At 42.1% G+C, this 17,193-nt stretch overlaps 1 protein-coding gene across 2 annotated transcripts; it reads left to right on the forward strand.

Moving 5' to 3' along the window:
* The first annotated feature begins 3,453 nt into the window (after positions 1-3,453).
* mibp2 (muscle-specific beta 1 integrin binding protein 2) lies at positions 3,454-6,131 on the forward strand. Of its 2 annotated transcripts, XM_056278344.1 has the most exons (8): positions 3,454-3,708; positions 4,128-4,218; positions 4,474-4,522; positions 4,726-4,912; positions 5,002-5,073; positions 5,181-5,287; positions 5,699-5,793; positions 5,885-6,131. In XM_056278344.1, exons 1-7 carry the CDS (start codon positions 3,683-3,685, stop codon positions 5,782-5,784), a joined length of 618 nt encoding a protein of 205 aa, XP_056134319.1. In that variant the 5' UTR covers positions 3,454-3,682; the 3' UTR covers positions 5,785-5,793; positions 5,885-6,131. The 2 variants fall into 2 exon arrangements, with proteins under 2 accessions (XP_056134319.1, XP_056134320.1); XM_056278345.1 differs by lacking the exon at positions 4,474-4,522 and having other exon boundaries at positions 3,660-3,708.
* Positions 6,132-17,193: the final 11,062 nt, after the last annotated feature.

Consider the following 17,193-nt stretch of genomic DNA (forward strand, 5'->3'; position numbering starts at 1 on the left):
AACCACTCATTACAACCGAGGTATGCAGAAGAGCATCTCTGAACGCACAACACGTCGAACCTTGAGGCAGATGGGCTACAGCAGCAGAAGACCACACCGGGTGCCACTCCTGTCAGCTAAGAACAGGAAACTGAGGCTACAATTCACACAGGCTCACCAAAATTGGACAATAGAAGATTGGAAAAACGTTGCCTGGTCTGATGAGTCTCGATTTCTGCTGCGACATTCGGATGGTAGGGTCAGAATTTGGCGTCAACAACATGAAGGCATGGATCCATCCTGCCTTGTATCAACGGTTCAGGCTGCTGGTGGTGGTGTAATGGTGTGGGGGATATTTTCTTGGCACACTTTGGGCCCCTTAGTACCAATTGAGCATCGTGTCAACACCACAGCCTACCTGAGTATTGTTGCTGACCATGTCCATCCCTTTATGACCACAGTGTTCCCATCTTCTGATGGCTACTTCCAGCAGGATAACGCGCCATGTCATAAAGCTCGAATCATCTCAGGCTGGTTTCTTGAACATGACAATGAGTTCACTGTACTCAAATGGCCTCCACAGTCACCAGATCTCAATCCAATAGAGCACCTTTGGGATGTGGTGGACCGGGAGATTCGCATCATGGATGTGCAGCCGACAAATCTGCAGCAACTGCGTGATGCTATCATGTCAATATGGACCAAACTCTCTGAGGAATGTTTCCAGTACCTTGTTGAATCTATGCCACGAAGGATTAAGGCAGTTCTGAAGGCAAAAGGGGGTCCAACCCGGTACTAGCAAGGTGTACCTAATAAAGTGGCCATTGAGTGTACATGCACCCGAAATAATGCAATACACGCTTTCAACCAATAGAGGGGGCAAAAGAAAGATGAAATGCCATCAGTAAACCAGTGTCGTTTTAAAAATTCTACATGGTACATCATTAGTTTGAGCAACCTTTGACAAGATAACTGTGAAATCACAGGATGACGTGTCTGTGTGTTCGTCTGCTTGCGTGTACGTGTGTGTGTCAAAAGAGAAAGAGGGAAGGAATGAACTCAGGGAGGGTAAGAGAGAGAGAGGATAGAGAGCATAAAGTTGAGTTGTATAACTGATGTATAACAGTTTCAGCATCCTTACATGATTGCATTAAAAAGACACAAAAAATACCTTCATACTGAACCCCATAACTGATAGAGAACCAACAGGATCGTGGCCCAGTCGTTCCTTAATCGTTCAAATGAAAATTCAACAACTACCAGCAGGTGGCAGACGAGTGTTGAGGATACACCAAATGAATGACTGAGAGAAGAACAAAATGTACCGTGTCTACGTTTTATTGACCGCAGAACTTTCTAATGTAAACCACTTTTTCTTAGTTAGTCCCCAAAAGCTAAAGTTGCTGGATTTTAGCAGCCACAAGATGCAGGATGCAACGACACATCAAAACAGGCCGTATTTCTAGATTTGAAACCTGGGATGTGGGTACATTTTATTCTGGGTTTATGTGCTAATGCCACTGAAAAAAAGATAACCTTTGCATCTTACCTTCTGCAAACTTAAATTTAAATACCGGTCCATATTACCTCAATTTCCTAGAATTGTTGTGAAAGAACTGCCCACATGCAAAAACAAAGTATCTTGAGCCAAGGAAATGAAAATCACATTAAAAGTGAAGAATGTAGGATGACACAAATGGGATTACTGAAGGCGAAGGGAAATTTAAAATACAGCGTAGCACACAAAGGACACAGTGTACCAAGGAATGTAGGCAGTGTACTATCTCAATTTTATGTGACATCTAACAGTGTGGTAATATGGGCTGTATGGCAGATTCAGCTTTTCACATCTTGTCTCCTCCAGAGCCTTGAGATAACATAGTGGCAAAAGGGTTTAACCGTATACTACATAAGAATATGTGCAAGAACAACTAAAATGCATATACCACAGAGTTTACGAAGTCCCCCACAGGTAACACAAAAATGTGATTAACCAGGCTACAATATTACACTTTAATTAAAAATACGTTCACACTACCACATTGGAATAAAATGGGTAGAGAGAAAAGCATGTCAATCGTAGGATGACCTTTGTTGTTGTTTTTGCTGTCATAAATCAAATTCCATCCTATGCTTTTCACTCAGGGGTAGTGTCTTTATAGACTCAAAGAGATTTTTTAAAAAAAGTCTCAAGACACATAATTGGCAGAGAACAAGACAAGAGTGATCCAGTCTACATATAGAAATCTGACAAGTTAGAACTGAATTTCTTGGCAGTTTCCTCTACATAGTTGAGGTTCTCCAGGGTGTAAAATGCAGCGTAAGTGATATTTTGGAGTAACCTCAGGAAACTGTGTCATGGCAGTGGTCGGGGAAATCTCTAAACAAAACAGAGAGAGGTCAACCATGGGCTGGAAAAAATACTATACCAACTTGACAACAGATGCACATTCTTTAGCTAATCAGCAGGTCAGATACTCTAAGCAAATGGTTAGTTCTGGCAGCCTTATCTTGTAAATTATCATAAGATTACATGCTGATTAATTGATCGAGGGGGTGGATGGGTCAGTATGGGTCAAGTCATCATTTAAGATCCTGTTGGGGTCTTGTGCCAGGTTGGCTTGGATTTGGTTTAGAATTGGCATCAGACCCCTTGTTGTCACTGATGACTTAATTACTGTTGTGCCTGTGGCCTGTGCTTGTGCTGTCATGCCATCCTTGTGGCTGTTATTGTTCTCAGTTTTGTCTTTTCTCTACTGAGTGGATCAATATCCATGTACTGAGTTGTGTTGTTGTGTGTTAAAACGGGTATCAATAAACATATGTGTATGTTTACATTTTTCACACTTGTCATTATTTCCCAAACATTTTGTACATATATTACTACTTACGGATCATAATGGGTTGCATATAGCCTACTTTGTTTTTGAAGAACGTTTTATTCTTACCCATTTCTATTTGTTCCTTTTCTGTTAACTGCTGACTCTCTCAAGGCTGCAATGACAACTTATTTCTCCTCGGACATATATAAAGGTTTCATCTTGTCTTGTCTTAGCTTTAAAAAGATTACAAACATATAAGGCATTTTGAGTGCCCTTGAAACATGCGGCACATACCACAACGTGTGAGAACTGTTGCAATTTACACATCGGTGTTACAATAGGTTAACACAACGACCCACGGCTGACAATGTTCTCTGAAAATACAGCACAATTAAAACCGAACTTATTTTGGGAGGGAAAAAAGGCAGGGCGGGCAATACCCTATTAGCTAAGAAGAAAAAACAAGACAAGTTCGCAGCCAGTGCAATTTCCCTTGGATCTATAATTTCTTCCATTAAAAAAGAAGTACGTGGGCGGTTAGAGCGGGGGCGTTGATGACGTAGCATCCCGTGATTGGTTTTCCGGGCGTTGCTTCCGTAGAGCAAAGTGCTTTATATAGCCAATCAGATCCTAGGCTCCAGTATGTGTTGAAGGAGACCAGTCTCACGGCTCTCTCTTGGTGGAAAGACTGCGACGGAGCGAGATCGTTCTGCATTCACACCGCTCACTGCAATGGAGGAATCAAGTAGTTGACGTTTCCTGCAACCTTCTCTTTTTAAGCTTTCTTCCGTCTGATCACTGTGCTCCGAAGTGAAGTGACCGGTTCTGGTTTTTATTCATACGATTTTTCTCCGTGACCTTTTTCTGAGTTTTCCCGAAATATGAAGTACATCATCGGCATTGGCGGGTGAGTGCAATGAATGGGCGGCGATGCCTTGTAGGCCCTCAGCCTCGCACGTGGACAGGGTGGTCGTGTCATCGACTAATTATCGATACGCTTTTAATTTTACTGATTTAAACACATTGGACTGTGCAAAAAAATGTATATTTTTAAAATTTTATTAAATATCTGTCAAAATATCATGTGGAAGATACCATACAAAATCTTGTGTAAGGTTTTGTATGGTATCTTCGCAACATTACTATTACTATAGGTTTTGTCTGCACGAAATCTGTTATGTCTTTGTCATCTTGTAATTGTGAATGCACAGATGCATATTGTTAAAGTGATTACGTAACCTTGCCGAGTGGTTGCCTTTGCGATAGGCGTAGTCATCCAGCCCTGGGTTTAAACATTGCTGACTGGTATCTCCTTGTCCCATGCAGGGTAACTAATGGAGGGAAAACCACCCTCACCAACAGGCTCATCAAGAACTTGCCCAACTGTTGTGTGGTACATCAGGATGACTTCTTCAAGGTGAGTTCCTAAATAAATCTTGTCTATGAATTTGCAAATGGTCTTTCCCGATGACAAGAACTTGAGATGGTGAAGTGTTAAAACCTGCTATAATGCTTGATACACTCACATTATATGTATTAAGTGTTAAAAAAAAACACATGGTATCTTGCATAAGAGTGACAAAGTACTCGCATCCCTATCAACGGCTTCCATTTGGCTGAGTGTAGTTTTAGTGGAATGTACCTGGGTACATCTTATCCATGTATGTTTCAGCCCCAAGATCAGATTGAAGTTGGTGAAGATGGCTATAAGCAGTATGATGGTAAGCCTGGGTCTTTATGGACGGGTTTCGTGTATGTATGTGTATGTATGTGTGTGTGTAATATGGCGCCTTTATGTATGGACTCTGCATGCTTTGTATCCAAGACGGCCTAAACGCCGTTGACGTCAGTTGGCATTTTTCACATTTCTTACCCTCTATTTGTTTGTGCTCTCCTCTCTATCCTTCCTTTCCCTATATCTCAGTCATTACTGCTCTGGACATGGACGCCATGATGAGTACAATTTATGGTTGGATGGAGAACCCAGTGAAGTTTGAGAAATCGCATGGCATTAACAACAACCTGGATACCGAGATACTTCCTGAGGCTGACCGTAAGGAGGAGGAGACTCACATCCTTATTGTGGAAGGCTTCCTGCTTTACACCTACGGGTAAAGAGATGCATTTGAATTTGCTTTTTCACATGAAGGGATGAGAGGCTAGTTAATATGTCAGACTGATTTGTACCTCATTCTTGCAGACCTTTGATCGACGTACTGAACCAACGTTATTTCATTTCCATTCCATACGAAGAATGCAAAAAGAGGAGGTGGTAAGTGTGTTGTTGTTGAAACGCTGTTTGTACTAGAGGCTGTTGAAGGAAAGTCAGCGGTGTCTCGCCTTATATCTATCTTATCTAGTCTTTGTTGTTCCCAACAGCTACAGGAACTACACGGTGCCAGACCCGCCCGGTCTGTTTGATGGCCATGTCTGGCCCATGTATTTGAAACACAAGAACATCATGGAGGAGTCAGAAGTTGATGTTGGTAAGTTATTTACAGTCCTTTTCAGTATTGTGTTGTAATACTTATGACTTACCCCCCCCCCCATTCTGGAACTGCATAACTTTAAGGCTGGTCTCACACACTGCTACTTTTACTATATTAATATTAGTGATATTTATTGCTATCATTAATAATATTGTACGACTGTACTTTGATGCTGTTGGATTTAGTGCTTGTATGGTTGTTTTAATTCTGTCATCTACTCTTATTTTTCTTTCAATTCTTTCTGCTGCTGTAGCACCTAAATTTCCCCATCTTGGTATTAATAAAATAAATCTAATCTTATGTGTAATGTGTACCTGCTTATTATGTCATTATTCACCTGTAACAGAGACGTCCTGATGGAATAATATTTAGCTCCATGAACTTGATGTAAATCTTATATTATTACAGTGCAGCTAGACGGAACTAAGTCGAAGGAACAATTGTACAACTTTGTCTACGGAGACATCCTGAACCACATCCAGGAAAGTCTGTGATCAACAAAGGTACATGGCCTATCAATATATCTTCATGTTATGAATGGGTTTTCAATGTGCAAACCAATGTGATTCTAAACAACTGTTTTTTGTGTTGCAGGTCAAATGATCGGCTAAGAGCATATATTCAGCCTGCTCAAGGAAGATCGGCTTGCCTTAACTGTTTATACCTGGCAGCTTATTTAGCAGACTGCTAAAACTTTTCTATACATAAATTATTAACCTGGCAACATCAAATGCTGCCACGATTTTATACCTGCCATATTTATTGCTTCATCAGGCTAGAATGAATTGATGGAAAAGTTTTGAGGATGGTTGCACATATCAATAAATGATCTTCCTGCCAATTTTTCCACCTCTGATTTGCGGTTTTTGCTTGTATGTTGATAAGGGGTTTCCAATGTGTGACACTGAATTTAAATGCATAAAATCTGCTGAATAATAAATCCAAAAGCTGCAGTTCTACCATTAACACTGTTGGCATCTACATAGTCCAAATCCCCCACATGCTAGACAAGTACAACTCGTATTTTACATTTCACTTGAAGTCCTGAGCAATTATCAAGTACAGTAAGCCAACAGCTTTTACTTATCTTAAGTCCAGGCAACAGTTGGTGTAAGCGATAGCAGGGCAGAATCACGAGACCCAACCTTGTGGCCTCTGTAGTGGAGCCCGTCCCTCCAAGATGGTCACCCAAATCGAGCTGCATAAGTAATGTTTATGAAAATTCAGATACTCGTTCCAGTTGCCATGAGTCCACAGGTTCCCTGGAATATTAACATTGAGGATTACTATATTTAGGGAGATTGACACCCTTTCTAAGTCTTAAAGCAGGTAGCTCTTGCAAGATCAAACATTTTAAACCACTTTTATTTAATGATATTTATATAACATATTTTAAGACAGTTACAAAGTGCTTTACAAGACCAAAATAAAGTGAATAATGATTTATTTCGAACATGTAAATAAGCTGGATATAACATACCACCAATAACCTGAAATGATAACAAATCCACACATCAAACTCAGTGAACAAATCTCCGTATGCATCAGATTGGAGTAGGAGGAAGTATACACATTTTTTTCTACCCCTTCTCACCAATTCAGCTACTATACATTTCAAACTGAATTCCCACCGTATTGCATAGTTCAATTTAAATGCAAGTTGTGCTACACAATACAAACAACAAAAAGAGAAAGAAAAAAAAATTCTAATGTCATGTACCAAGAATAAACAGATCTTAATGCTATGTACAACCCAAATATCCACTTGGTCAGAAAGAGAAATGGAAAAAATGCAATTAGAAATGTTTAGAGATAAATAAACTCAGTTAACACAACTCTTCGTCATCCCTATATCTCTTGATAATCAGCCCTTTGTACTTCTTGAGCTGTGTAATGTTTGTACTTTGTTTGAGTTCCATGTTCAGACTGTTGCACAATTTTACCCCACAGACTGAAATGACCAACCTCTTCAAGGTTGTATGAACACATAATTTCTTGAAGTTTAATTTCCGTCTCCAATTATATTAAAATATAAAAAATGGTAAAAACAGTTTAAAAGTTATGCAACATTAGGAAGGAAATATAAAAGCAAGAGGACAATATGAGGAAAAGTAAAGTACAATAAAACAAAGTAAAATAATTACATAAATATTAATAAAATATACATGATAATTTCAGACCACAAATCCTGAATAGAATGAATGAAATATTAGCATAAACTATCAAGGCTAATAATAAGTACTTCAGTCTTAAGCTGCAGGACGTTCTGGGCCATCCAGCATCTGAGGCCATGCATGCAGTCATGGAATGTATTAATTTCATTAAAATCATTAGGGTTAAAAGAGAGGTACAATTGAGTGTCATCTGCATAGGAATGGGTGCTTACATTATATCTGCGAATGTGGCCCCAGAGGTAACACAGAGAGAGGACAAGAATGGTCCAAGGACAGACCCCTGGGGAACCCCGCAAGTCATCTTTACAGAGGATGACCGTGACTCGCCAATGGCTACCCTAAAAGATCTATCTTGCAAATATGAATAAAGCTAAATTAAAACTCAACCAGAGATACCAACCCAGTGTTTGAGACATTCCAATAAATCAATGATAAACAGTGTGAAATGTAGCGCATAGATTTAACAGAACTTAAACTGAAGATTTTCCAGCATCAGCGACAAACAGCAGATGGATGGATGGATGGATTGCATTTATATAATGCTTTTCTAGCAGATCATTCATTACTTTTAGGAGTACAGTCTCTGTACTGTGGTTTACCCTAAATCCTGACTGAAATGTCTCAGAGTTCTTTTCTATTTTTTTTTAAATAATCAATTGTTCAGTAACAACTTTTTCAAGAACCTTGTAAAGAAAGGGCAGTTTGGAAATTGGTCTGAAATTATCCAGTGATAGGGTCTAAAGAGAAGTTTTTTCAGAAGGGGGTGAACGATCACATACTTGAAATAAGCAAGGATAGAACCAGTCAATAGTGATATGATTATGTAGAGAATAGGGGCTGACAGATCCATATACTTCTTTCAGAAATCTCACAGGCAGGATGTTGAGAGCACAACAGGAGGGCTTAATTTTATTACAATAAAACAATGTAAAATAATTAAATAAATATTAATAAAATATAAATTATAAATTCAGACCACAAATCCTGAAAGGGCGTTTAAAAGAGGATAAGGAGCTCGTCGGTGTGATCTCAGAGAGGTTGCTCCAGAGTGTAGAGGCCCTAACAGAAGAAGCTCAGTCACGTTTGGTCCTCAGGCTGGATGGTGGAATGGCTAGCAGAGCCCTGGTTGAGGACCTCAGGTTGCGACCGTCATGTTGATGTATGGTGTCAGAAGATCTGAAATGTAAATGGGTGCGAGTCCAGAGTGGGCCTTGAAAGTTATGATAACATCTTATAATAAATTCTAAAATTTACCAGGAGCCAATGAAGAGAAGCTAAAATAGGAGTAACATGCTCTCTTCTTTTAGTTTTGATGAGTCTGGCTGCTGCATTTTGGACAAGCTGTAACTTATGTAGAATCTATTGACTCAGACATGTGTAGAGGGAGTTACAGTAATCCAAACGTGGGGAAATAAAAGCATGTATGACAGTCTCAAAATTTCTACTGGATAAAATTGAACTGATCTTGGAGAGTCTCCTGAGCTGCAAAAAACACGACTGGACAACTGAGTTAACGTGCTTGTTCAAGCTGAAATGGTTATCAAAGATAACACCAAGATTTTTACAATTTTGGGTTATATTTTGAGACAGAGACAGAGTGCCCAGATATTTTGAATTTTAGCATATCTTTTTTTAATGCATGCTCAATAATCCAGGTAAGGAAATCACAGAAAATTGAATCAGTTCATCTGGACACAACGTTTATTGAGAGAAACATTCCATCACTCACCTAAGTAACTTCTTCAATCTCAACTGACTGCAGGTATCCCCACCCTTATAAACAGCACAGTTGCATAATGACTGAAACAACGACGGGTTTCATATGCAAATTGCTGTGACTATTAACTAGAGTTAGAATGACCATGTGTACTATTCACTGAGGACTGGGGAACAGCTTGTAGAATGGTGACCGATGTACTCTAAGGCCTCCCCCTCAGTTCAGGGATGGTCATTCCCTCTTCACATCCCTGACAGCAAAATGAAACTGGGCCGGATGTATCATAGCATCTGGGGCGGATCCACAAAACGGATCTGCCATGACGCTGGTACAAAAATGCATAGCGGCATATTCAATGATTGTAAGCGTTCTTTCTCTTAAACAGTCCACTGAAATCTGTTTCTATAAAAAATATATGTGAGAAATAGGGAATTCAGGGGCTGACTCATGACTCATTTTAGATGCACAAGGCCTAATTTAAAAATGGGTTCCGACTTTTGTAAGGAGGTCACACTCTGGCCAGAGGTGTGGGGCAGTCTAGGAGCAGATGTGATTGCTATAATGATCTGCCGGAATTGGCGCGGGGGCGGTCTAAGGGCGGATGTGATTCCTATGCGGATCTGTCGGACTGTGGACGGATCCAGTCCATTGTCAGCTGCTGTATGGGATAGATGGCCTCTTTGACTCCCCGACTTCAAACCAGTTTTCCTCCCTATCAAGGATGTGCACATCCTCATCCTTGAAAGAGTGGCCACCGGCCTGTAGATAGGTGTAGACTGCAGAGTCCTGGCCTGATGCATTAGCTCTTCTGTGTTGTGCCATCCTCTTGGCCATCATCTGTTTAGTTTCCCTGATGTACAAGGCATGGCAATCCTCGTGGCACTTAACAGTGTAAATTATATTGCTCTGTTTGCGCCAGGGGACCCGATCCTTGGGGTGGACCAATCTGTGGGACAGCATGTTTTGGGGTTTGAAAGCAACTAAGACGCGGAGTTTGGAAAATACCCATCTCAACTGTTCCGACTCTCCCACCACATACGTAATCACCACTAGTTTACACTTAGGCAGCTGTTGTCCTTCTCCTCTCTTCGATTGGGTGACAGCCAATTGCCGTGACTTGTACATTGGGAAAACTAAACAGTCAGTGGCAAAGAGGATGGCACAACACAAAAGAGCTTCCTCGTCTCAGTCTACACCCATCCACAGACCAGTGGCCATTCTTTCAAGGATGAGGATGTGCACATCTTTGACAGGGAGGAATGCTGGTTTCAATGGGGAGTCAAAGAGGCCCTCTATTTGAAGAGGGAACGACCATCCCTGAACAGCCTGTGTGTGTGTGTGTGGGGGGGGGGGGTTAAGAGTACATCTGTCGTCATCTTACAGTTCTGTGATTGCAACTATTCCCCAATCCTCTGTAAATAGTACACGTGGCCATTGTAACTAGTTAATGGTCACAGCAATTTGCATATGAAACCAATCGTTGTTTTCGGTCATTATGCCACTGTGCTTTTTATAAGGGCGGGGATACCTGCAGTCAGCTGAGACTGAAGAGGTCACTTGGATGAGCGATGAAACATTTCTCCCAATAGACGTTGTGTCCAGATGAACTGATTCAACTTTTTGTGAAGAATTAGCATAAACTAAGATGCTAAACTGCAACTGCAGGCTGTAGAGGGGTAGCACCTTACCTAAGCAAGGGCCCTTTGGCTAAGGATGATGTCCCTACTGATAGATCTGGTCCTCCTGCATACCTGTATGGTACTTCCCATAATGCCCAGTCCAACCAACACATTGGGATAGGAGAAGGGAACTCTGATTTCAAATCCAACTGCTGCCTTGTGTGTTGATGCCTCTTTAGGCAAAGGCTAGGAAAAGGAAACACTCTGACAACAAAACCACCTGCTGCCTTGTAGATTGATGCCTGTTTAGGCAAAGGCTAGGAGATTCAAATCTCCGGGCACAGTCTACCCAGCTGTCAGTACCTGGAAAGGGTAAACCAAGGGTAAACCATTCTCCGGGCACTGCAGGGCAGCTGCCCACTGCTCCTAGCTACACAGCTAGGATGGGTTAAATGCAGAGAGTGTATGTCATTGTATGTATATACAAATGACAAATAAAGTGTATTCTATTCTATTCTACTATCAAGGCCAATAATAAGTACTTCAGTCTTAAGCTGCAGGAAGTTCTGGGTCATCCAGCATCTGAGGCCATGCATGCAGTCATGGAATGTATTAATTTCATTAAAATCATTAGGGTTAAAAGAGAGGTACAATTGAGTGTCATCTGCATAGGAATGGAAGCTCACATTATACACGCAAATGTGGCCCCAGAGGTAACACAGAGAGAGGACAAGAATGGTCCAAGGACAGACCCCTGGGGAACCCCGCAAGTCATCTTTACAGAGGATGACCGTGACTCGCCAATGGCTACCCTAAAAGATCTATGTTGCAAATATGAATAAAACTAAATTAAAACTCAACCAGAGATACCAACCCAGTGTTTGAGACATTCCAATAAATCAATGATAAACAGTGTGAAATGTAGCGCATAGATTTAACAGAACTTAAACTGAAGATTTTCCAGCATCAGCGACAACCAGCAGATGGATGGACAGATGGATTGCATTTATATATTGCTTTTCTAGCAGATCATTCATCACTTTAAAGAGTGCAGTGCCTGTACTATGGTTTGCCCTAAATCTTGACTGAAATCTCACAGTTTATTTCTATTAAAAAAAATCATTTGTTCAGCAACAACTTTTCAAGAACCTTGTAAATAAAGGGCAGTTTGGAAATTGATCTGAAATTATCCAGCGATAGGGTCAAAAGAGAAGTTTTTTCAGAAGGGGGTGAGCGATCACATTCTTAAAATAAGCAGGGACAGAACCAGTCAATAGTGACATGTTGATTATGTAGAGAATAGGGGTTGACAGATCCATATACTTCTCCTGGAGTTGTGTCGGTTCTTTTCGATAAGGGCTGAAAAATACTGTGTCCTGGAATTTTTAACCTCTGTATTAAATTTCTCATAGAATATTTTAAAATATCAAGGTACTGTTAGTTTAGAGGTCTTCCACTTCTGCTCTGTCCTGCGACAGTCCCTTTTTAGGGCACGTATGCTGTCCATCCTCCATGGCAGGAAAACATTAAAGGGTTTTCTCTGCTTAAATGGTGCAATTTGGTCCATGATCATGGCGCAGGTATTACTAAAATTATTTAGAATTGTGCCTGGCATTCTTCTGTAAGAAGTCGGGTTGTTGTGAAGCATCTAGTGTGTTGGTGTAGTGTTCTGTGCCTGTCACGTCTCACTCTCAAACCGCTGGCTAGCAGAAATGCGAACAGGAGAGCTGAGCACGTAAGTCTCTCCCTGCCAGTACACGGCCATTCTAACAGCAAGCCCTATGTAGTGCCTCCTCGTGGCGACAGACGGTAACTGGCTACACCTTGGACCCTGGCTGAACTACAAGGGACTCGGAGGAGGTCTGGCCCCCTACGCAGGCCCACCAGTGTGTGGATATTCCCTGATGCCCATGAACCAGCCCCCAGCTATGGGTTAAATAGTGCCACTGTCTAGTGGATACCTCGGGAGAGGAATAGGCTACGACAGTAAATCCCTACAGAAAATCAATGTCTGCAGTGCTATTGTTTTTTGTTTTCTTGCCCCCTTTTATATCTGTTTAAGTCGGGGAGTACTGCTGGTGTCGTGTGTGGCTGCCACTTCTCCCTCTTGTAGCGAGATCTTTATTGGATGAAACAGGCCCATCAGAGGATGACAAAATGGAACAGACAGTTGAATTCGTCCAGTCTCATTTTGACCCACACTCACAGAAAAACCATCCACCTACTGACTCCCCAGCGCAATCAGCCATTAATGCTAACCCCTCAACATGCCAGCCCCCTGCAAATGAACCCTTTCAATTAAGTCCTAATAATCTTTTGCATTCACGATGGCAGCCCTCTGTTTTTCCAAATGAACCATTATAATGCTAATAACACTAGCCACCCTACACTAACCCAAGACAGTTTTGATGATGTGTATGTGCCATCAACAAACAAAGTGGAAAATCAGGCTCCACATGGAGAAAGTGACCATTGGAGAATTTCAAAAATGTGTCACACTGATTTGAATGAGTCTGCACAGCCCTTCCATATGCCAATAGCTAACCACGGTGCACCCACAACTGAACACCTACCATAGTACTTAGTTCAGCGTGACCTGGTGAGTTCAAGTTTATATCAATTCGATGATCAGATTGAAAACTATCGTGCGTGGGAATCATTATACATTAATGCCACTCAAGGGTTAGGCCTCACAGCTAATGAGGAATTAGACTTGATGACTAGATGGCTCAGTAGAGAATCTAGCGACCATGTCAAACATCTGTGGTCAGTGCATGTGGCAATTCCAGTCATAGCACTCAAAAAGGCCTGGGAACGTCTCCAGGAATGTTATGCAGCACCTGAAATAATCAAAAGGGCTCTTTTCAGCTGGCTTGACAATTTCCTAAGAGGGAAAGACCATATGAAGCCCCAGGAACTAGCAGACTAGGTAATGGAGCTACAATGTGCCAAGGAGGATGGATACCTCCCAGCCCTGTCCTGGATACTGCACGCGGGATTGAACCCATAGTTGCGAAACTATCCTATGTGCTTCAAGAAAATTTGATTTCTGCTGGTTTGAGGCACAAAGAAGAAAATTGAGGACAATTTCCACCATTTGAATTCTTCACCAGGTTCGTATGCTATGATGCATGGAGGAGGGATGACCCCAATTTTGCTCTTCCAAGTGCTAGTGGCTTACCTGAAAACCCTGTCTATCAAGGCACAAGGAACCCCATTTCGGTTCACAACACAAATGTTTCCTCACCAGGTTCGAGCATAAACAGTCTTGTGAGAAGTGTCAACGACCCAAACAAAAGCTGCCCAATACATGGCAAGCCACACCCCCTCAAGCTATATAAAGCCTTCAGAGCCAAAAATCTGGAGGACAGAAAGACCTTTCTCAAAGAAAGAGGAATCTGGTTTAAGTGTTGTGGCTCAACCACTCACTTAGCGAAGAATGGTGCTACTGCAGTTAAGTATACAGTGTGATCGTGCCTACAATGACTCTGCTATGCATCCAGGCCCTGCAACTCAAGTCAAAGCTTCCTCAACTGCACCACACAACGGCGGGGAGGGAGAAGAAAGCAACAATGTCACAACCGTTGTCGACTCAAACTGCACCAAAGTTTGTTGAACAGGACAATTCAGCTGGTCATGTTCTAAGATTTGCCTTTTGAAAGTATACCAAACAGTCAACTGGACAAAGCTATCAAGGCCTATGTCATCCTGGATGACCAATGTAACTGGTCACTTGCAAGGTACAATTTTTTAGAGCTGTCTAACATCAAGTGTGAACATACATCTTACTCTCTGAGAATGTGTTCTGGCACAATGGAAACATCTGACCGACGGGCTAAAGACTATGTGGTTGAGTCATTCAATGAAAAGGTCACAATCCCTCTGCCTCCACTCATTGAGTGTAATGACATACTCAACAATTGGTCCGAAATCCCAATGCCGAATGCAGCTCTACATCACCCACATCTTGTGAAGGTAGCAGAACACATCCCAGAGCTTGATCCTGCTGCTGAGATTCTCGTGCTGCTTGGCTGAGACCTAATTAGAGTGCACAAAGTATGGGAACAAGACAATGGTCCTCACAATGCCCCCGTCGCCCAACGTCTTGGTGCTAGTTGGAGAAGTTTGTTTGGGGAACGCACACAAGCCAACAGTCAGCACCTTTAAGACAACTGTGCTGGACTATGTCCGTCCCTCTCTCCCCTAACCTTACACAAGCCTTTTACATATCAAAGGAAAGATTCATCATGGCAGGGAGGTGAAAGATTCATCATGGCAGGGAGGTGTAAGACAGGATCTCAGAGTCCAGTAAGGTTGCAGAAAATATATTGGGACAAACAGTATTCAATCACACTGAACATGACAACAAGCTGGCATCTTCAGTTGAAGATGAAATCTTCTTGAACCTGATGGATGAAGAAGTCTACAGGAATGAGTCACGTTGTTGGGTAGCCCCACTCCCATTTAGACAGTCAAGATGACGCTTGCCTACTAACCAAGAACAAGCAGTCAAATGCTTTGCATCACTCCAAAGAAGCCTAAACAGGAGACTTCACAGACAAAGACCTGCTCACCAAACAGCGGAGACAAGTATAGGCTCTGGCCAGCAAATTCTGGGACCGCTGGAGTCGAGAGTACTTGTACACCTTTCAAGGCGGAAGAAATGGACCAAGTCCCACCAAAATCTGCAAGAAGGACACATTGTCCTTCTCAAAGACGTTCAAGCTGCTCGCAACAACTGGCCAATGGCCATAATCACAAAGACCTTCCCTGGAGAAGATGGAAGAGTGAGAAAGGTGGAATTAAAGACCTTGGATCAAGGACCAATCTCTGAAGTCGTCTTACTTCTGACTAAAGACTGATGTTCAGAAACCCACTTAGTTTACAGGTCAAGTGGTGACCTCACAGAGGCCAGGCAGGGAGTGTGTTGCCTTTGAGGCATAATGATGGATGGACTTTTATTTTGACAAGACTTTTATTTTGATAAGTGTGAGTCTAAACGTCCTGTCAGCCATGTTGCGGAAGCCGGATGAATTTGTCTAGTTTGTGTTCGTTTAGTTACAAACCCAAGGAAATACAAGACAACCCACACTGTAAATGCCACAGAGGCAGTGTTGTAAGTAAATAATTTCATTGTTATACTTATAAGTTAATGTTGAAAAGTTATTTACATGCAAAAGCATTTGATTTGTTTGTAATTAAAAGGGTTTTATTTACATGTATTAACCTTTGAAAAAACGCATGCTACCAACAAAATGGTGATTGTTTATACTGTTTTTGTTCAAGTTTTCACTCTGTCTGTGTAACATGGTGTAAAGAGCCACAGTAAACAGTGAGTAAAGCTTACTACAACTCAAGTCATCATTCTGCAAGAAAGTTTAGCTAGTTGGATAGCTGCAGTTTCTACGCTGTAGTAAAGACAACATTATGTGAAAGGACATGATGGCGGCACCAACTCACGTTTGCAGCGGCCTCACCCAGTACCAGTGTGGGAAGATGGCGGCGTGAACTTACGTTTGCAGCAGCCTCACCCAGTGCCGTCCATGCAGTGTCTTTGTCCGCGTCTGCGTCTGGGTTTGTGTCTGCGTCTGCGTCTGATGGCTGGGAGAGCTGGCGCTGGATCGGCTGGGGGAGCTTGGTCTGCTGCGTCCTGTGGGCCCGTGGACCGCGGCTCTGCCCAGAGCTGTGCCTGAAGATGAAACACCAAGAGCGGTCTGACAGGATGCAGAAGCGGGGCAGGCTAAGCTAACTGGTCCATGCAGACCGGCAGTTCCGATAACACTGAGGGCAGTCTGGCGGCAGCCTTGCCTAGCATTGACTGTGTTTTTAGTGAATTCATGTGGAGTACGGAGAGGTGTGTCAAGGGTGTCTGGCTGGGAGAGCTGGCATTGGATCGGCTGAGGGAGCCTGGTCTGCCACGTCCAGTGGGCCCAGGTACTATGGCCTGCCCGGGGCTTCACATGAAAAGGAAACAGAAAGGGCAGTCTGACAGGATGCGGGGCAGGCTAAGCTAACTGCTAGCCCATGCAGACCGGCAGTTCCGACAGTCATCCTGACTGGCAGTCGCTCTGTTGGACAGTGGATTTTTTTTTTTGGCTACGTTGGATATATGTGTTTTTGTAGGTTTTTTTTTATTTTAATTTATGTAGTTTGGATATATGTGTTCTTGTAGGTTTTGGATATGTGTTTTTTGTCTGTGTTGCACTGCTGTGGGCTGGGGGAAACGATATTTCGTTTCATTTCATGTACACAAGTACATGACAAATAAATGTTCCTGATTCCTGATCAAGGGTGTGGCTCTTGTTGTGAGTTGGCCCTGTGACAATTCTATTAAAAATAAAAGACTCAACAATATTTTAAAACACTATGGGTAAAGAATTATCGGGACACCAA

Source organism: Lampris incognitus, chromosome 4 (assembly GCF_029633865.1).
Source record: "Lampris incognitus isolate fLamInc1 chromosome 4, fLamInc1.hap2, whole genome shotgun sequence".
NCBI classification, from domain to species: domain Eukaryota; kingdom Metazoa; phylum Chordata; class Actinopteri; order Lampriformes; family Lampridae; genus Lampris; species Lampris incognitus.

Bases quoted from the DNA above. Each gene is read 5' to 3' on its own strand.
- mibp2 (XM_056278344.1), top strand. From the start codon at position 3,683: ATGAAGTACATCATCGGCATTGGCGG. The intron at 3,709-4,127 runs GTGAGTGCAATG...TGTCCCATGCAG, and splicing joins TACATCATCGGCATTGGCGG to GGTAACTAATGGAGGGAAAA. The intron at 4,523-4,725 runs GTAAGCCTGGGT...CCTATATCTCAG, and splicing joins TGGCTATAAGCAGTATGATG to TCATTACTGCTCTGGACATG.